Source organism: Phasianus colchicus, chromosome 14, assembly GCF_987193195.1.
Source record: "Phasianus colchicus chromosome 14, bPhaCol1.hap1.1, whole genome shotgun sequence".
Taxonomy (NCBI): Eukaryota; Metazoa; Chordata; class Aves; order Galliformes; family Phasianidae; genus Phasianus; species Phasianus colchicus.
The window spans coordinates 4,738,010-4,759,054 of record NC_143449.1 but is presented as its reverse complement, the minus strand read 5'-3'; the positions used below and the strand labels follow the sequence as shown (position 1 = coordinate 4,759,054).

The following is a 21,045-nucleotide window of genomic DNA, read 5'->3' as shown; positions in this document are numbered from 1 at the left end:
AGCCAAAATTCTCTCTTTTGATTGTGGCTTTTTCACCCTTTTTGCATGAACTGTTCTTGAACATTACCTTACCTTTTCTAGTCGCCCTGTTGTATAAATTTCCAAATCAAAGTACTGTGGCAGCTGCAGCAAGTTGGTGACTTTTTCAGCATCTACAGAATACTGTAAGATTGATGAGGAAAAAGGAAGTTTTAATGAAAAAATCTTGGGACATAATACCACAAAATTAACCACAGGCCAATAGGAAATTAGTAAAAACTAATAAGAAAAAATGAGGAGTTGTGTAAGCCATACAGTTAATTACAGAAGCCACTTCTGTTTATCATTTTAACAACAGTCCATCAGCCAGAGATGGAATTAAACTTACCTTTGCTAACAACTGTGGAAGAGCCACTGCAAAAAGTTCTGTAATTTTCGTTCTGTCATCCAACTGGGTTTTCTTTTCCTTCGCTGTCAGCACCTAAAATATTGGTATTGTTAGAAAATAATAATAACAGCTCATTGCCATTAATGAAATGGCAATCAGATACAGTAACCTCATACGATCAGAGAAAAACCAATTGGTTGTACTATGTTCCCTTCAAAGAGGTTGTAAAACATACTCCCTCTCTCTTATTTTGCTCTAGCTTTGTAGTTTTTCCAAATACTGAATTTGGTCTCTTTCCAACCAAAACTTCCTTTAAAATCAATTCTGTATCTTTAACAATGAAAACAAATACAGTAGTCCAAACAACATTAAACATGTGCTACAGTCATGAAAAACAAAAAAAAGAAAGAACCATGGCTGTCAGACACTGGAGGCTGAAGTGACAAACTCAATTTCTGAATTCAGTCCCCTCAGTAGCAACAGCCTAAAACCTTTTCCTTCTTCCCACACAGTCCTCCTCACACAGCCACTTGCACATTTCTAGATAGGTAGGATTTTGGCTCCTACCCTTTTCCCCGTTCCTCTTCCCACAGGAGGATGACATTCAGCTGCTTGTCGAATTGTACACAGCATTATTTCAATCAGTGCACTCTCCTGTCTATCTGTTAAAGCTGAAATTTCAAGAAATAGATGTTAAAAATATATAAGGCATTTAGGTCAATAGCTCAATTCCAGCTGGGGACAGGAGAATAGAGAACATAACTACATTACACAACAGCACAGGAAAATATTTGAAATTGAGAGATATCAACTGAATATCAAGTTTCATAACCATTTTAATTGCTCTTTGTTATTCAGAGGTCCATTTAATAGTACATACAAATTAGAGAACTGTCTCAGGTGGGCTTTATTTTTATGGTTGTTTTTACTGTCATTAAAGAAACGACAGTGTTTTCCCATATGGTGGCTTTAATATTCAATAAAAGAACTAGTTTCACAAGCAACTTGTTTACTCAAATGCTACCAGTACAGCCTGACCCTGTGGAACAACAGGGGAACTCGACAATGCATGTCTATTCCCTCATTTTTCTACTCCTCAAATTTCATAATTAATGACTTATTACACTCATTCAAGAACAGAATATGTATGGCGACCCAGATGTAAACATCTTATTTCTTTATAAATCACATCAATCAGAAACCACGTAGCAGTATACAGAAAGTTCTACTAAAAGCTCTTACGCTCTTCTCCGTTGAGAGGTTCCTCCAGCAGAAGACTATTCATACATTCCCAGTCTTTCAAGAGATCTGTTGCACAGTCCCACATGCTGTCCACTAGATAAGCAGCATGTTCATGCAACTAAAATGAGAACAAAAATATTTTTCTTTATCAGCAATAAAGTTCATTACACAAGTTGCTATAATAGAAGAATTTTTGCCTTGCTGGCTTTTGACTGTACCAGAACCAAACCAAAACCAAACAAAACCAGAGAACTTTGTGAGTTCTCTGGTTTAACAGAAGCCTGTTTTCCCGAATTACTTTAAGGGATGAATCCAGATTAGTTACTACAAAGAATCAAGTGCTGCAGGTCTTGTAGGTCTTTTTCAACCTTGGTGTTTCTGTGATTCTGTGATCTGTAAGAATCTGGTAGGACTTTTTGTATTTGTTTGTTCTTTAGTCAGCTGACAGGTTTTGCTTGCTTGTCTGGCTGGCTTTTCTTTTCCTGTTTGACCTTTACTGAGTTCAATCCTCATCAGTATACTGCAAAACCATCAGTCTGTAGCTTCTGAAACAAGACTGTGTGGTCAGTTTTCAGAACTGCAAGACTTGACCCTACAGAGTGATCCTGAGAAACAGCAAACATCCTAAATTCTTTCATCAAAAGGAAGTCCTCAGCATCTTTTTAGAGTCAGGTGCTCAGTATACTTGATCATTTCTGAAAGTTTCTGAAAGTTTTTTTCCTCCTTTTAAAAACTCCTTAATCACAATCTCTTTTCAGCTGGATGTTATAATGGAGAATGATGGGGAAGAGTATTTTGTCAAAGGAGAGCTCGCAGCCTATCTCATAACTAAACACTTAGCAAATCCGTCAAGTAAGCAGAACCCAAAGAGTCTTCTGTCCCCCAGAATACCCAAGCAATAGAGGACAGATTAACAACTAATAACCAACAGGGGCAGATGGAGGGATTAAAAAAGCAAAATAAAAACCAACCAAAGATAACAAAACAAAAACAAACACCCATGCAATTAAACTTACTTCACTTTCCAAAAAGAAAAACACCAATGTCTTCACAAGATTAGCATTTGGACTTTGTCTTCCCCTCCTTTTAAGTATTCCATCATCTTCAGGATCTCTGCGGCTGAAAAGCCTGAAAAAAGAATTATTTCAAGATAAACTTCTTTGTCATTCCCTTTGCCATGGTCAAGTCACATCTAGATATTGTTTTTACAAGTGGGCACATCTTCTCTTACTGTGAAGCTCTATGTTCTATTTTGAAAGCAAGTGATTTGGTATAAATGTCATTTGAACATTGCTGAGCTGGTATTTCACTAACAGCTTCCAGCGGAACATGTAATTGTAAAAAAGTACCTTACAGACATCAGTGATAATTGCAGATGCTTGAGGTCTCACGTTGCCTTTTAGCAAAATATATTTACTGAACCTGTTACTGAAAGTAGCCAAGAAATACTATGTGAAGACCTGAAACGTACTAGATGAAAAGTCTTGTTTTCTTAAATATTTAATTTGGGTGTTTATCACTCACTTTTTCTTAATCAAATTTAATCATAAATCTAGTATTAACGCGCACACTAAAATCCAGAAGAACAAGTAAATATAATTTCCCCTCTTACTTTTTATAAAGAAATTCCCCTGCGGCAACTGCTACTGGCCGATGAGCTGAATAAACCAGATGGTAGACATTTTCACAGTCTTCTGCAGTCAGAACTTCTTCACTACTCCTAGGGGTGAGGATGGGAGGAAGGAAAGAAAAAAAGACTGTCTCAAAAAAGTATGAAGTCCAGCAAGGGGAGATAGAAATAAAAAAGAATCTAAACCTTTGCCTTCGAAGGTTTGAAGGCAAATGCTAGGTCAACCTAGCATTCTAAGAATAAAAGCAGGGTAACTTAGTTTTAGTGTCTTCCTACACAAAAGTTACCAAAACAGTAAGAGTATTTGGTAGGTTGTTATACTCAGAGTTCAACTATTGTTCAGGAGACAATATTTCTTCAGTTTAAGTCTTCCACAATAGCTTCTAACTCACAAGGCTCAGTTCTACATTTCCAGCCCTTACGCATTCTTAACTTAATATTTGTTATAGGTCAGGTGAGGAGACATACTTACTGTAAAACAAGAGTGAGTAATTTTATTGCTTGGACTGCAACATCATATTCTTTGTCAAGAGTCATAGACACAATTCTATCCTAAGAACACAAAAGCAGATATTTTGAGAAACGAAAGAAAGGAAATACAGCTAAAAAAATCCACAATTTTTGGATGTTCTTAAAAATATGAAGTCACACTAACCTTGAATCGACTGGTGAAGAGTTCCAATTTGGAATTAAGCTCTTTATTATAGTAAAGCCCTTGCAGAGCAGTTAGGCATTTCAGTCTTACTTCCCCTTGCTAAAATAAAATTGTAAGAATTTATGGATTAAAAGTCACGTATATGATGTGATCTTCAGATAATACAAGACAAGTTTCTTTAGCTGTCCAAATTCATTCTAAGACTGAATGTTGGAAAGATATATTATTGATAACCATGTTAATGGCATAACAATGTCCTTTTTTATAATAAGCAAAGAAAAAAATGTCTCATTGTGTTGGTATCTTTAAGTCAAGATATACCTGTTTCATTCTCTAAAGATGAATTTTAAATGCTTAAAACATTTTAGAAGTAAAATTCCACATGCTTCCTTTCACTTAATTACAACAGGAAACATCCACAGAATTAACAACCATCACTTTTGAGATCAGAGCTACCAAGTAGATAGAGGGACAGGTATTCCTCCCCAAATGTACACATACAGATGCACTTTGCAAAGGTCTCGGATAACTGACTTCACACAGTTTCTTATCACTCCACTGCCAGGAGTTACCACTGTTTCCATGCCAAACTCACAAACAGCATGGGGGAAAATCCCACATTTACTTCACTTCAAGTTCAGTAGCTTGAAGAGAATCTCCAATACAGTATCTGCAGCAATCTGCTGACTCTACAATGAATCAAGGATCATTCATAAGCTATGATTTTTGACGGCTCCAACTGGAGAATTATCTCCAGCTTGCAAGTAACAGCTTGAGGCACTCACCAGCACCAAAGAGGACTTATTTTCCTATGCTTTTTAAAATTATACGAAGATGTTAAAATAGATCATTAATTTGGCCAAACAGAGAAAACAGCTTGGCTATTTGGCTGGATTATTCCATATGATATGCATACAATTTAAATAATACTACAAAAGAAAAGTCTGCATCAGCAAAAAAAAATAAGTAACTAGACAAAGGGCAAAGGCCATTTCCTTACAGATCTGTACATACCCTCTAAAACCATTCAAACCTTACTTGTATTTTATATGTATCTCAAACACCAGTGTTCTCAAGTGGCTAGCAGTGACTGATTAGGACAGCTGAGATCAGAACCCAGTTTGGGCAGGATCATATGGCTGATGATTTTGTTCCTTATCCTTAGGGCAGCTCACCTTATCATGCATAGTCCACCCTACATATTTTAAGTAGCTGTCATTGAGAAAGGCGTCACTGTACATCTTCATCCATATTCCAATTTCTTCAATACAGATAGCTCTTATTTCAGCAATTGCATCACTGTGGACACAAGAAAGGCAATAGGAGCAAGAAGATAAATAATTAGAATTAACTTATCACCAATTTATAATCTGGATTAATGAAGCTAAAAAATATTTAAGAAACAACTTACCGGTATCTATGCACAAAAACACCTTTAAATATTGCATTCATCATGTTCTCTATTTCATCCTGATTTTCCTGAAGCTGAAAAAATGAACAGAGCATATGAAACTGAGCATCACTTTTACAGTTTGTCAGGCAGTGTTGCATCTACACAAACCAAACTAAGTTATCATTTACAAGTACGGCTATTAAGTTCTTTCCTGAAATACAAATCCAAATAAAGTACTAGTATTAGTAGTGCAGAAGAATTATATCAAGAATATGGAACAGCAGGAAAAAAAGCACAAACAATGTAACAATACAGAGCTGAAAAATAATGTAAGAGACAAATTCAGTCTCACTGCAATCGAGCAAAAACTGGAAAAAAAGTGATGCGTACAGTGCTTTAAAACAAAAGTTGTATTTGCTTTAGAAGTATAAGAGAGTCAGCTAAAAGATGCAAAAATAATTAAATATTGTTGGAAGACAAGAACTTATTTTTGCAGTTTGAACTACAAAGGTGGGACAGAATGAGTCAATGTTCATCAGAGAAGTTGAAGACTGGGGAAGCAGACATTCCAGTAGGGCAGATTAAAACAAACATATAAAAAGGCAATGAACACCACCAGCAAAGAGAACTAAATGAACAACGATGTGACATTACCCAGAGAGAACACTGGAGTGGATGGGTAGGTGTTACAGAAGATAAAGGACCTTTCCTACAGAATTTTACACTTAACTACAAGAACCAATATTTTCCACACCATTACAAGATTTTTAAATTGGAAGCAAAGAAGGAAGAATAAAGAACTAAGCAAGCAGCATCAGAAGAAAAAGACTAACTAACCAAAATATCTAACATGCTGTGAGCCTAAATCTAATGACATCTGTCTTCTGAGTTGGAGAGAGAAGAAAACACATATTTAAATGAAAGACACACAAAAAGAATCCAAGGACATGATGCATTTGTCAGATACGGCCGAGTTACGAATGAAGCAACAAACAAAAATTGAACATCAATGTTGCTTGGAAGCTTATTTTCATTTTTGTGCAAAAAAAACCAGAAACTCCCAACTAAAGCTAGGATTCCTTTCCACCTTTTTCTAACAGCCAATATATGCTAGAAAAACTGATATTCCCAAAAAGTCTAATTTCACATCACTGCCATCATCCATGTATCATGTATTACATATAAGTGCACTGGTTTGGCACACACATCTAGCACACTACACTTAATGGTGCTTCTTGGGTATTCAAGAAGTCAGCCTCAGACAGGCATTTGGGAGAACTGACAGCAAACAAAGCTGTTGGTTTACCTAAACTGTTTCATGGCAATAAAAACACAAGTAACAGCACAACAAGCTGAAGAGCAAAGAAGAGATGCTTTCCCTTTGATCATCAGAAAGTTAATTCTAAAAAAAAAAAAAAAAAGCCCATTCCCTAGAAATTAAAAACTAAAACCTGGAAGAGCTAGAGCTTTCAGCAGGGCAGCACTGTCAGCAAAGAATCAGCACATCTCTTACGTACAGAAAGAAAGAAAAGAGAAGTAGGCTGCATTTCAACTTGTTTGGTGTTTGCTGTAGAAGAAAGGACCCAGTCAGAAGCCCTGTAATGCAATTTCTACCAAGACTGATAATGACATTATAAAAGCAGTATTTCATACTAAGATTGTCAGGTTTTTCTCTAGAAGCCAAAAAACAGCCCATGCATGGTAATGTTACATATTTCAGGAAACTCATCAAGAAACGTAACAAATCTTGCCTATTACCAATTGCATTCTCTCTTGCTAACTTTCCTAATTTGGCACCATCTGAATTGTACCTCTTTCTACAGAAGAACAGAATGGAAGAAGCATCTTTCAAAGTAATTAAGTTTTTCAAATATTAAGCATGAACAAATTAAAGAATGAAACAGAGAGAATAACAACTACCTTTACAGAAACAAACAGACCAAAAAACCAACACAAGTCCCAGGGCAGAAATAATGACTTAGCAGCATTCATCCTCCAGCAGTCACAAAGCACTCCAGCGAAAGAAAATTGCACTAACCTCCTTTCTTTTCTGTAGTAAGAGTTCCAGCCTGTCATTAGCACGCTTCCCAATGATTTTATTTCGTTCTGCTTCATACTGCCGTTGTGTGTTGTCCATGTTAATACTAAGATTTAATGCCACATTCACTAAAGCAGTCATCAGCTTCATAGCTACAAAAAGCAGAAGGAAGGACTGTTTATAAGGCACCTGACCTATGATGGATGACAGATGGACACCCTGATACCTCCTCCTGTCAACAGTTTCTGCATTTAAAAAGTATTCACTTATAAGCTTGTTTCTTGACAAGCAAACTTCAGGACCCGAGCACTGTTTTACACAGCACCAATCCTTTACTGTAAATTGTCAAGCACCATTACTTACCAACACAATAGATAAAATAATATTTTGTTCCTTTCTTTGCATCAATTTTTTAACACTAACGGCATTATTATGGAATTGATATACAGGATGTATCCCCAAAACATGGGCAAAATGCAGGATTTACAAACGTTGTCCAAGAAACGTTAAAAGGATTCCACTATTAGAATCAATTAATAGACTTGTGTTACCCCATCATTCAGTCTCACACAGCTCTTTTCTTTCAAAAGGAAATGTTTCAGACAACTAATCACACCATACTGCACCACTCTTTTCTCATAGTCTAATTTCAACAAGACAACTTTGTTTATCTCTTCATTTACGTGTGTAATTACCAAAAGGATGTAGGCAATTAGAGGAAAGAGAGTTGAACCACTGTAAAAAGTTTGTTTTTTGGTGGTTTTTTTGGTGTGTTTTTATCTGAATCATTCCTTTTAAAAATAATTCAGACCATTTTGGCCACCTCCACATTTAAGGAATAGCCATCAGTAAATTCGTTTTTTCCTATCGCCTTTTGAACTCTAAGGCTGAAACGGCCTTACAAAGGCAGAACACAGACAGAATGTTACTGGAGCATGTCTCACAGAAAGCTAACATACTGATACAAAGACATGCCCACATTCCTAAACATCCTCATACACTGCGACAAGGACATCAAGATGAAAAGGAGCAATCTGAGCTAATCCTAGAAGTCAGAATCACTGCAAACAGCACAAGTCCACAGGGCCAGATGGACTGCACCCTAGAATGCTAAGGGAGTTGGTGGATGTGGCTGCCAAGCCACTCTCTATCATCCATCAATAGTCCTGGCTAATTGGGGATGTCCCAGTGGACTGGAGATTGGCAAATGTGACACCCATCTTCAAAAAGGGCTGAAAAGATGATCCTGATAGTTACAGACCTATCAGTCTCACCTCAGTGTCAGGGAGGGTTATGGAATGGATAATCTCAGGAGCCATCACAGACCAACTGAAGGTCAATCAGAGGATCAGGCCCAGTCAGCATGGGTTCATGAATGGTAGATCCTGCTTGACAAACCTGACTTCATTCTATGACAAGGTGACCCATTTAGTGGATGAAGGTAAGGCTGTTGTGTGGTCTACTGGACTTCAGTAAAGCCTTTGACATTGTCCTCTACAACACCCTCATGGAGGAGCTGGCTGCCCACGGTTTGGATGGCTGCATGCTCTGCTGGGTGAAACACTGGCTGGATGGATGGCCGGGCCCAAAGAGCTGTGGTCAATGGAGTTAAATCCAGTTGGCGGCCAGTCACGAGCTGTGCCCCCCAGGGCTCGGTACTGGGGCTGCTTCTATTTAACATCTTCGTTAATGATCTTGACAACGGAGTTGAGCGCACCCTCAGTAAGTTCATGGATGACACTAGACTGGGAGATCTGCCAGAGGATAGTAAAACTACAGAAGAACCTCGATAGACTAGATTGATGGGCTGAGGCAAACTGTACAAGTTTCAATAGGGCCAAGTGTCGGGCTCTGTATTTTGGTCACAACAACCCCAGGCAACCCTACAGCCTTGGGGAGGAGTGGCTGGAAAGCTGCCTGATGGAAAGGGACCTTGGTGTGCTGATGGGCAGTCGGCTGAATATGAGCCAGCACTGTGCCCAGGTGGCCAAGAAGGCCAATGGCATCCTGGCTTGGATCAGCAATGCTGTGGTGAGCAGGAGCAGGGAAGTCATCCTGCCCCTGTGCTCGGCACTGGTGAGGCCTCACCTCGAGTGCTGTGTTCAGTTTTGGGCACCTCAGTACAGAGAGGACACGGAGGTGCTGGAGCAGGTCCAAAGAAGGGCAACAAGGCTGGTGAAGGGCTTGGAGAATATGGCCTATGAGGAGAGACTGAAGGAACTGGGGCTGTTCAGTCTGGGGAAGAGGAGGCTGAGGGGAGACCTTATTGCTCTCTTTCAGTATCTGAAAGGTGACTGCAGTGAGCGGGGTTGGTCTCTTCTCACTGATGACAGGTGACGGGATGAGGGGAAACGGCCTCAAGTTGAACAAGGCTAAGTTTAGGTTGGATATCAGGAAAAAAGGGTTGTTAAACACTGGAATGGGCTGCCCAGGGAGGTGGCTGAGTCACCATTCCTGAATGTGTTTAACAACTCTTTGGATGTGGTGCTCAGGGATACCATATAGCACAGGGTTGTTAGAATTAGGATAGTATGGTCAGGTTGTGGTTGGACTTGATGACCTTGATGGTCTTTTCCAACCTGAGTAATTCTATGACTCTATGATTTCGCTGTGGGTTGTTATTAGCATAATATGGTTTGGTTGAGATAGAACTTGATCTTGAAGGCTAAACTGAGCAATTCTATGATTCTATGAAATATGAAAAAAGACTTTGTTGGCTATCTCTATCCCACTTAAAACCCAATCATCAACAGTACAGGCTGTGACACATTGCATGTGAACTGCAGAAATCACTACACAGAATCAGCAGAACTGACCACTGACGTGAACAAATGCAAAAATCACAGTGAGACAGAAACTGACATGCAACAGAGTAACTTCAGTAACTTTTAGTCATGCACAACTCAAGTTTTAGAAAGTAGTAAAACCTTGTTTCTGAAGAATCAAAATTCTTATTTGCCATATGGTACAACAGTTAAATCAATGGTACAGCACAATCAGCTTATTCTCCTGCAATTAAAAGTTTTGTTCCTCCCTCTAAAATAAAGGCCTTGGCTATTGGGAATCTCAAAGCAGCAGCCTAACTTGCAGTGTTCTAATGCACAGACAGTCAGTGAAATGGAGCATCTGACCAGCCACCTGTAGCTGAAGTCAGAGATAAGTCAGCCAGCTCCAGCAAACTAACAGGAACTACTTCTAGCACAGTACTATTAATAGTCCAATCACCTTAAAATTGCACCAAAAAATCCTCACATGGTTGGACTGCTGCACAATGACATCCAAGGCCCTTCTTTCTTATCCTGTGCAGACTGCTTATCATGGAAAGCTTTAAATAAGTACGTCATACTCAAAACACATCAAGGACAAATGTAAAAATCAAGTAAACAGAGAAATTTGGTGGCCGTATCACTGATGATGAATTCTTTATAATTACTGCTAATGTAACAAATGGAAATGCTACTGTCAATTACAAGGAATTTAAATTTGGAGTAAAAATTGCATTCCATTTATAACATGACTCTGGTTTGACTTAACTCAGAGCACGTACAAGTTCAACTGCATTTTGAACAGCTGGTATTTGCTTTTCCTAATAGACCTAAAGCTAACAAAAATGAAGTACAAGGCAGCTGGTAAGGAACTATTTAAATAATTCAGTAATTTGCAGTAATGTGCTGAAAGCTGTACCAGAACTAGCTGCATTAGAGACGTGTATCATACGAAGGAACATGAGTTGAACACTGAATATCAAAACATTCAACAATTTCTTCCTGTGCAACACAAGACATAACATGGAAGCAGAACACAGATAAAGAAAGTTCACTGACCTGCCAGCGTGCTAGTGTGCCGAAATGCTCTGACTTGTGAGTCTGACAGCCCCGTGAGCAGTGAAATGACAGTATCCATCATATATTCATCATATATGATGCTATATTGACATTGTCGGACGAGTACTCCAATGAACTCACAAAAACTGGATTTAAACTTCTTCCACTGGGGACCAGCCATAGTTAGAGGATAATCACCACTGTCCTATTAAAAAACAAACAAACAAACACAGATATACAAAGAGGAAATTCTTTCAAAAGTCTTAGAAGTTGTTTTTAAATGAAGATTAAGAAGAGATGAGTAAAACTTAAGAGCCAAGATCTCCAAATAAACTCATTCCACTAACAGACATCTACCATAATTTACAGCTCAGGTCTGTTATATGCAGAGACAACATTCTGGAAGTAAATACTGCAAAATAAGCAAAAAGGCTACAATTCCCAAAAAGCACAAAGTATTGAAGTGTTTAACAGGAAGCATAACCAAATTAAAATATACACCACTTACAGATTAACAGAAATAAATTCAGCAAATATTTCACAAGTTCCTTAAAAAAGCCTTTAAGGGCTTCACATACACAGGGAGGTGTGGAGGAGATGAGAGGAAGCATGTCATAATGCCCCACAGCAATCGGAGTTCCCACTGTTCTAAAACTGAGAAGCAGATATTGATTTCTTAAAGCAGTACTAAGCCAGCTCATATACACACAGAGCCTTCACTGAACTTGTAGGACTAAGAAATAAGATTTTCCTTCCTGAGGTTTTGACATTTTTATGGTTGTTCTTACACTTGAAAGAACCCTGCAGCAACACGATCCAGTAAGATTAGGACAGGTTAAAAAAATAAAGAATACACATTCTCAGCACTTTTATTAAATTACCTCATCAAATTCTTCTGTCATTTTTCGGATTATTTCAGAATTCTGCATATGTCGGAACATCTCAGCTGTAACAACTCCTGCAATTCAGATATTAGACTATTAACACTTAAACTGAAAGAGGTAGAAGGCAGATGATGTATCTCCTGCTATGATCAATTTTCACCCAATCTACAGATTATGAATATTTTTTTAGTGATGTTGGTTTTAAGTTGATTGCTGGGTTTTGTTGTTGGTTGGTTTGTTTTTTAAAATAAGTTAAACAGTCTTCAATGTAGCATCTGTAAGAAGAGAGGAATACCAGCAGTTTCCTTGCCACTACATACAGTGTATGCACACTAAAGTTTACTCATTCATTCATATTCAAAAGCCAAGGTAATGTGTACCAGCCCTCTTAATCAGCTGGCAGAAAATAATAATCTGATCTTTTTGGATTCAAGATTCTAAATGGTTTCAGACAATTTTGAACAGTTCCATTGCTATCTATTAACTTCTGCACTATAATAAATTCAGTTATTTCATGAAATTCCTATTTCTCTTAGCCACAAACTATTAAAGTGCAAAGGGCGACATTAAAAGAAACAGATCTCCTAAAGTTTATTGGCAACTGTACTGCAAAAGTCACGACAAGTATCATCTCAGAAAGTAGGAACAGATTCTGTCATTTTGGCTGGTAACAATAATCAAAAGGTCACTGCTCTGGAAAGTACAACTAACAGCTCTGAGAAATGCTGTAAGCTCTCCGAAGATTTATACATGTTATAAGTTTATCAGGAGACACTTGAGCAGAGCAAACTACATCCAGTCACACAAGTGCAGTGACTCTGCAGAGTTACCTTCTCATCTTCTAAAGGAGGTAAGAGGGAAACGAATGGAGGATTTGGATTAGAGGAAAGAAAACCAGAAGCTCCCTAACATAAGAAAAATGGAAATACAATCTACTGTAGACAGGCTACCATGAAGCTGTCCATAACATCCTGTACATCAAACACTTCTAAAAGGCTACTGAATGATCTCTGAACACTCACTGATATGAAATAACTAAATACAAACTAGTTACAAGTCCAAGCAAGTTAAGTTTATCAACACTAAAACACAGATGGTATTCTGAAATAATACCAGCAATTGAGGAAGATGTGGGAAGTATTAAGTACCAGGATTCCATTCTCCCCATTGTGAACACAAAAGATTTAATCTACATTTTAAAGTACTTCTGTAATACTTGTAAACCTTTTCCTCCCCCAGCTCCCAACCTCAGAAATACTATAGCCTACAAACAGAAAATCATGCTGTAACAGCACATAAGGAGCATATAAAGTAACATTCCAGTATCTTACCTTTGCAACCCGAACACTGAATAAAAAAGTTGATGAGATCAAGAAGTGCTATATCCCTGTCATGTTTGTATGACTCTATCCAGTCATCCACTACAGACTGAAAATAAACAAATATAAAGGCAACGTTTAGTTTTTATAAACAGAACAGTTAGTATTCTGTAAGTGCTTTCTGTAAGGGATTCTTGGTCCTTTTAAGAATAGTTGGAACTCTGCATTTTTTTGACTGATGTAGAACAAAATGCTTGAATGACCTTTACTCATAGAGCATCACTTTGTTGAAAAACAAACAAAAAATAATAATGTAATCCATAAACATATACAGTACAAAAGTGACACCTGCACAAAAAGCACAGGAATACCTTACAGTACCCTCATTTTTTCTGAAAAGAGAGCAAAAATAGCAAAATATAACAAAAATTTTTACAGAAGCAGAGTTTTTTGTTTGTTCATTTAACTTCTCTAAAGATACTACTGTGGTGTTCAGTTCCAACAACTGCAACTCCCTGTGCTCCTCATAAATGTTAACCCCTATGATGAACTGCGTTCCATGCACATGAGCTGTAACAGAATGAACAGCACTGCCCTATGCTGCATGGGCGTTAATTGTTTTGCGTTAATTAAAACCAAAGCATAATGGCTAGTAAAATGGAAAAGCAACAGAACTGTTCTACTACAAAACCTTCAAGGGAAGCAAAGTAGCAGGAAATATGCAATAACGGTTATATGCAAGAAGAATTCATGCACAATCATCTTTAAATCTTTCATGTTTATAGTTTACTGCAGAAACATATAAAAGATATAGCATACCATTTATTTATTAACACAAGCATGAGAGAATCACTTGATATCATGCCCTAAAGCTTAGGGCCTGAAGCAGAAGCGTGCAAGTCCCAGAGGACTGCACACAGACCCAGCTTCCTGCATACGTACCACAGAAGCTGTAAACTCTACATTTTCAATCCCAAAGATAGCCTTTCTGCCAGGCTGCTGAGGAGTCACATGAGTGAGTCAGCAGGAACTCTCTGTGGCTGGCAGCCTCACACTTTAACTCTCTCTTCACCGAAGATGTGCAGAGTCAAGCAAACTCTGCTGATTTATATCTTGAATTTTGTTCTACTATATACCCAATTATTCACATCTGTTATTTAAAAATGAAAAATCAGTTCTTCCAAATTCTAATTTTAACAACATAAAAACATTTCTTTATCTTAACCTATAACTAAAAGCTATAAAAAATACTTCAAGCTTAATTTTAGTAGATCATATGTATGGAAAACCATTGTTATATGTAACCTGTATACTCATCCAAGTCTTAGGAATATCCCAAGCCTTACCTGCATAGCACTCTTGCCCATTTTAACTACTTCAAACAGCATCATGTTTTCCACACCATTCTGTTGGTGATGTCCATTCATCCGATTTGGACCACCAGGTTTCCCTCCTCCGTTTCCACTTTTCCCCTTTTCTGCTGGTCCTTTTTTACCTTTTTTACAGGTCTGCAATCACACACATACGTTTCTTAATCAGTTTTCATGTAGTGTAATAAAAACAAAACAAAAAAATGAACAACACTAACCTATCACTTACACGATGCAACTATGCACAGGCCTTACGTTATCAAAAGCCAGATTTAAAATCTGAAGTTGAGAATAACAGCTGATGCTGACTGATACAAAGACTAACTGGATTCTACAGGTTCCACTTCCTCCTCCTCTTTAAAATCTTTTGGCAATTAAAAACGCTATTAGTGACAATAAGACACAAAATGTTTTTCTTGTGTTTAAACAAGATTAATGAGTTTTTAATTGAATTATTGTTTTTTGTTTACTTTTCTAATGAAAACAGAACCAGAATTAATGACAGCAACCAGAAAAGACTGTATTAGCACTAAGTTTAAGAACTGGATTTTTCCCCCATTGCTAGCACCTTCACAGCAGGAAGGAAACATCACGCCAATAATCAATATTCCAATGAAAACACAAACATGAACTCTCTCTTCAGAACATTTCAATTTAAAAAAAAAATTCAATTCTGTCTCAGCTTCACAATAAGTGCTGAACCATGACTTCTATAACCCTACAAGTTTTTCAGTGTCTCAGTAAAATGAACGTACTTTTCCTTTGCCTTGTTTTTGGTTTTTTCCTTCGATATCCTCAAAGTCTGTATCGGAAGAGAAGTGTGTTTCAGACTCCCTGCAAGGATAAAAGACAAACCATTTACACATCTTACCAGAAACATTCTTAAATAAACTACATGGAGTCACATTATGCCCTCGGTTTAGTAAGCCACTTCCAGCAGGGAAACTGTCTTTTCCTCCTGTTTAAGTCTACTTTCAAAGGACAAATCGGAGCAAATCCCCATGCTCACAGCTCACCCTGCCTCAGCCAAACACAATCATTCCCTTTTAGCCTCACTGTATGGTTTTCGCAGGTAAAGGTCAGCATAAATAGCAGCAAGTTGGAAACTTGGCTTTTGGCATGTGCAAAAATTACAGTATCTCTGCCATCAAACAGCACTATAAAAACTGTCATGAATACTTAAGAGAAAGAAAACACAACAACGAATGCACCACCATCCTTCACAACCAAAGTGTCTCCATATATTTCCTGCCACCTCACTATGAGAAACACTGAGTAGCTCTGTTGAAATGTGCAAGGGAAAAAAGGTCTTAGGTGACATTTCTCCCCCAGAGATCATCTGGAGTTCTCTTTAAGGTTATATAAGATAAAGAGATGTTCAATATGATAACTTTCAAAGTTGTTTGATTTCCTACATCATTCATAGAAGCTGCATCAGAATGCAAATTCTTTATTGACCGCATCCAAACCAGAAATAGATGAATAAATAAATAAATCATCTGAATTATTATAAACTAATAGCTTAGATTCTCTATTTCTACATTTCCTGTAGGAAACAACTCAAATGATGCCATTAGAGCTTATTTTAACACATACAGCAGTATGAATTCTAGTTGCTATCACAAATTTCTAGTACACCTTTCCTGATGCAATTGAACAATGCCATCATAAAGATGACCCGGACTGGGGGCAGAAAGACCCATTCCAGTATATTTACTTCTAACATTCTAAAACACCCTGGAAAACCATGGCTCCCCACTGTTGTGGAACTGCCTGAAAAGAGGTTTCTGTCCCCTCACGTTTATTTTCTGGTTCTGCCAACTATGTATTCTGTAAGAGATTGGAAAAAAAAACCCTGAATCTTGCAAAAAATGATGAGAAATCTTTAGTCTTCAAATGCTTCTCATGGGTTCTTTAACAGGACAGAGCAGAATACAAATTCCAAATGTTTCATTAAACAATGAACTGTACCCGCATACTAAAAAAACAAAAACATTACAGACAATTTGCTTTCTCATTAAAAGAACACACACAACCAGCACAAGACTGTCTTTTTGGATTTTTTTAGAATTAGTTTAATACATGTCAACAGATTGTTGGAAAGGATTCATGCTAACTTCTTAACAACTAACTAATAGGAGGGAACTGGATTCTTCTCATCCACTTTTACATTTTGAATACAGAAATGAAATAATTAGTTATTTCTTCCTGGTTTAAAATACTGTAAATTTAAATACCTATTCTTAAAAACTGTAGGAAGCTTAGAGGTCCCATCAAATGCATTTGGCATTTGGGTTGTAAGTGAACAACTGGGGCAGGTTGCCAAGGGTAAATACAAGTACCCTGAGGTTTCAACTCTCTATAAAGAGGGAACTTTGAATTTTTGTTACCCCTCAAAGTGTTTCTTACTCAATACCTCCATTCCCAAAGGCATGAGATAAAAAAGTTGGTCATGATTGTTTCCTATTAGCAAAGATTAAAAATTGATTTTAAATCAATTAACAAAAAATAAGAACTTCTAAACTATCTGTTTTATTCACCACTAAATGCTCAAGAAAGAACTCTAACAATGCTTTATTTTCATCAACTTCTCAATAAGAAAAAAGATCCAGAACCCTATTCCCCTATTTTGTTTCCAAGGGAAACAACCAGCCACAGCTATTACCACTAAGAAGCACACACCAGAAAGTTCAAATCATCTAAATGAAACTAAAAATCCTTGAAGCACTTACTGGAGGAGAGTAAAATCAGTTGGTATTTCTGGAGCTGCTATCATTTCTTTATCATCTTCTGGAACACCACTGTATTAGAAAGATATTCAAAAACCAGGCTGAAGCACAAGCTTACTTTCCTTTCTTCCTTTGTAGCAGTCAACTTCTGTAATTAAAAAAAGAAAAATTAAATTAAATACAGCTCTTTTTTTTTTACCCCACATATGAAGAGGTACAAAAGTTAGAAACAGAAAACACTTGATCACACCACTGTTTCCAGCCAAGGTTTTTCCTCTTTAAGGTGCTGTGTTTTCGACCCTTCCCACGATCTTCCTGAAAAGCACCTCCACATACATTAAGAGCATTGCAGTAAAAAGAAACACAACAGCACTAAGTAAAAAAAAAAGTTTTTCCCAACAGTATAAGCCATCTCAAAAGGTTTCCATCCACACTTTGCAAGTAACTTTTTTCCTAAATCTGTCCTAGACTGAAGTTTGAACTTCAGTGCTGCTCTCTGCAGAGCCCAGGCTCTACTATCAGCACTCTGACACCATGGCTAACCAAACCGAAAAGCAGAACTGATGCTAAGCTTAAAGCACAGCGTGTGCACACCTAAGGACATTACGTACACCAACTCCTCCAAGGTGTAAACGTGGCCAACACTTAGTGCAAAGACAGGCTCTCATAAAGTCCTTACAACTCAACAAGTTGCTTCACTACTAATGCCTTCCCTTAAGAGCCTGCAATCCGGGCTTCTAACAGCTTGAACATGTAAAGCAATTGACATGTCTCAAGCAACAACGAGGAAAATATTTCCTATGAATTAAAAAGAAACACTTCAGAAACAGTATAATACCTTACCATGAAAATTTAAGACAGCAAAATCCTTGTTTTTCCAAGTTTTTTTTTTAATAATATTATCAGTTCCTCTTTAATTTTATTTAACTCACTTTCCCATGCTTAGGGGGAAAAGAAGTCACTGAATGCTTCAAATGTGAAACTGCCCCATGCATACCAAAACCTCCTATGCCAACTGCCTGCCTCAAGATAATTCCATACAGATCAACAAAGAAAGCCCGAGATTCAGGTGTTTGAAGTCACAACAGCAAGGAGAGGAACCTTCAGAGCTGGAAACTGCTGACCGTGCAGCGTGCTGGGCTGATGAGGTATGTGTGGGAAGGATGTCATTTCAGCATGCTAAGTACATGCTGCCTGCTGTCTGGCAGCAGCGATTCCAAGCCTGCATTTCAGCCCAACGCACAGATCAGGGCTGCACATTTATTCCTGCAAATGCTGTGTCTGAATGCTAGGGGCCACTGCAGCTTCCAGAATTTGGAGAGCTGAGAGAAACCACCAACCCTAAACTTATCTCATTCGGCTTCTTCACATTTCATATGGATACGTGGAGACAAAAAGCAGAGTGGAAACAAACAGCTGTGAAGGGAAGTTCGGGGTAGGCAGGAGAACCTGCACACAGCCTACAAACACTCCAGCCAAGTGCAGCCAGAACACAGATCAAAGTTTTCAAAGCACAGCTCCTGCAGGGCAGTAGCACCGCTGCCACGGCCCCTGCCTACAGCACAAAGCACATCTCTGCTTCTGTCCCGGTGCCTGGTTTGTATGCCAGCCAGGATATCAACCTGCCTGGGAATGGCTGCCGCCCATCTCCTGTGGGCTTGCTAAGTCAGTACCATCTGCTGTAGCTCCCCACTAACACGGGGAGAACAGATCTCAAGAATTCTATCCCAAATCACCCAGACAGGCTGGTTCTGCAGGGGGGAACGCAGCATGCGGCCACCAGCAGGGCAGGCACTGGTGTCAGCACAGTCATCTGCTCCATGCATGATGCAATGCTCCACGCTCAGGATTATAATTATTCCGACTGTATCATCTCTGTAAGTCTGCTTATAGAAAATACTTTAACGAAAAAAAGAAAAAATACTTTAAAGAAAAAAAGTAACAAAAGTACGTGAGAGTATGGGCAAATGACCAAACTCCATTTTCTAAGTCAACAAAGTCAAACCAGACCATGAAACCTCCTGCCTGTGGTTTATATCCAATTGCTCATCTCAGGACACACAACAGAACAAGAAAGGAAAAATGGCACTGCCAGGGCACAAGAACAGGTAAGAAACACCACATGCCCCTAGGAGCTGAAGAGTTTAACTACTAGGAGTTAACATTCAGAGAATTTTTCTTGAAGGAAGAAGGGAAAGTTTGGCCTTCATGAGCGCAACATGGTGCTGGTCTTAATGGACAACTGTACTTAGGTTGTCCATTAGGACCAGCTGTACTTAGGTGCCCTGCAAGAATACACAAGGTAAGACTGTAAGGGAGCTCCAGCAGGAAGCCCAGGCCCCATCAGTGCCCAGTACAGCTGTAAGAACCTCAGGAGAGTCCAAGAGCTGTGGCAGGCAGCCAGGCCAGCCCAGTGACCCCAACCAGCAGCGCCCAAAGGAAGCTGCCTGAAAGGAGCCCATCTGCTGTGTTACTCTAATCACATTTTTCCCATGAATACTTCCAGCGGCTTTGAACCCAAAATCCAGCTGCCATGATGTTCCACACAAGAAATGCCACAACAAGGCCATATGCTACGAAGAGCCACGTGCTGACCCTGAAGTTCACAGCATCTCAGTTTCACCAAACACTCCTTGACACTGGGCCAGCTGTTCCCCTGCACCCTGCTCCATGGCTCTGATGGGCCACGCACAGCCCTGGGCTGGGAAACTGGTGAGAAATGAGAACTGCCCACAGAAACATCCCATCAGATCTTCTGAAATACCAAGCTCTTCCTAGAGCAGGCTGAAAGCAGGAAAGTGACGTTCATGCCGATCCCATCCCAAACTTGGAAATCCTCCATAGCCTATCGACATGCAATGAAAAGCACGTTCTTTTAGTAAGTTAAATCCACCTTCAGTGCATCTCAAAATGCAGTTCTTCAGATATATATATATATTTTGCATATTTGCATGTTCATAGGATCTCAACTTTAATTTTCCTAAGCAGATGGTGAAACCTCTCGGACTACGGAAACTTCCAGGAGTCATTCAACTTTGTGAAATCATAATTAAATTATTGACTATAAAAAGAAAATGTATCCTGCTGAAAGATCACAAGGTGGAGCTCTAGCCTCAAGCTAACTGAAGGAACTCCAGGAGACAGGTCAGCCAGAGGTTGACCCAGTTATTTCTCTGCAATAAAATTCATAACAGATTGCCAAAACAGCAATAATATTGCAGCACATTTCCTTCAGATGTATATTTCGATTACAGAAGGACGCCGGAAGATTCCCCTGTTCCTGAAATTAATGCAGGCACACGGCTGATTCCATGGCAGACGTGCACCTCGCTCCTGTTGTACAGGCAGGCTCTGGGAGCAGAAAAGTTTCAAGATATGCTTTCTTTGTAGAAACAAGGCAGCTCCTTACTGCAGCAGCCTTTGGCATTTCGCTAATGATACATCTGTGAATTAAAGAATAGGGGAACAACAAAAGGAGCCCAGGACCACTAGTACCTTGCTAGCTCAACGTGCAACAGTTTCTATTTAAAAATCTGACTGTTAGAAGCAAGTGCCAAGCATGAGCTACGTAACCAGTATGTGCCTTCACTGGAA

The 21,045-nt window shown here is 38.7% G+C and overlaps 1 protein-coding gene across 5 annotated transcripts in view; it reads right to left on the bottom strand.

Moving 5' to 3' along the window:
• STAG2 (STAG2 cohesin complex component) overlaps nt 1-21,045 on the bottom strand; it is a 68,667-nt gene that overhangs the window by 18,315 nt on the left and 29,307 nt on the right. For all 5 annotated transcript variants that reach the window (XM_031602751.2, XM_031602750.2, XM_090150002.1 and 2 more), the window contains exons 2-18: nt 17,455-17,599; nt 15,478-15,556; nt 14,699-14,860; nt 13,365-13,461; nt 12,031-12,107; nt 11,150-11,354; nt 7,326-7,477; nt 5,306-5,379; nt 5,070-5,193; nt 3,895-3,993; nt 3,712-3,791; nt 3,222-3,329; nt 2,626-2,737; nt 1,610-1,727; nt 935-1,038; nt 368-460; nt 73-162 (exon numbers count right to left, since the gene is read on the bottom strand). In XM_031602751.2, coding sequence (XP_031458611.1) covers nt 73-162; nt 368-460; nt 935-1,038; nt 1,610-1,727; nt 2,626-2,737; nt 3,222-3,329; nt 3,712-3,791; nt 3,895-3,993; nt 5,070-5,193; nt 5,306-5,379; nt 7,326-7,477; nt 11,150-11,354; nt 12,031-12,107; nt 13,365-13,461; nt 14,699-14,860; nt 15,478-15,556; nt 17,455-17,498 — 1,818 coding nt within the window. In that variant the 5' untranslated portion in view covers nt 17,499-17,599. The remainder of the gene's footprint in view (nt 1-72; nt 163-367; nt 461-934; nt 1,039-1,609; nt 1,728-2,625; nt 2,738-3,221; nt 3,330-3,711; nt 3,792-3,894; nt 3,994-5,069; nt 5,194-5,305; nt 5,380-7,325; nt 7,478-11,149; nt 11,355-12,030; nt 12,108-13,364; nt 13,462-14,698; nt 14,861-15,477; nt 15,557-17,454; nt 17,600-21,045) is intronic.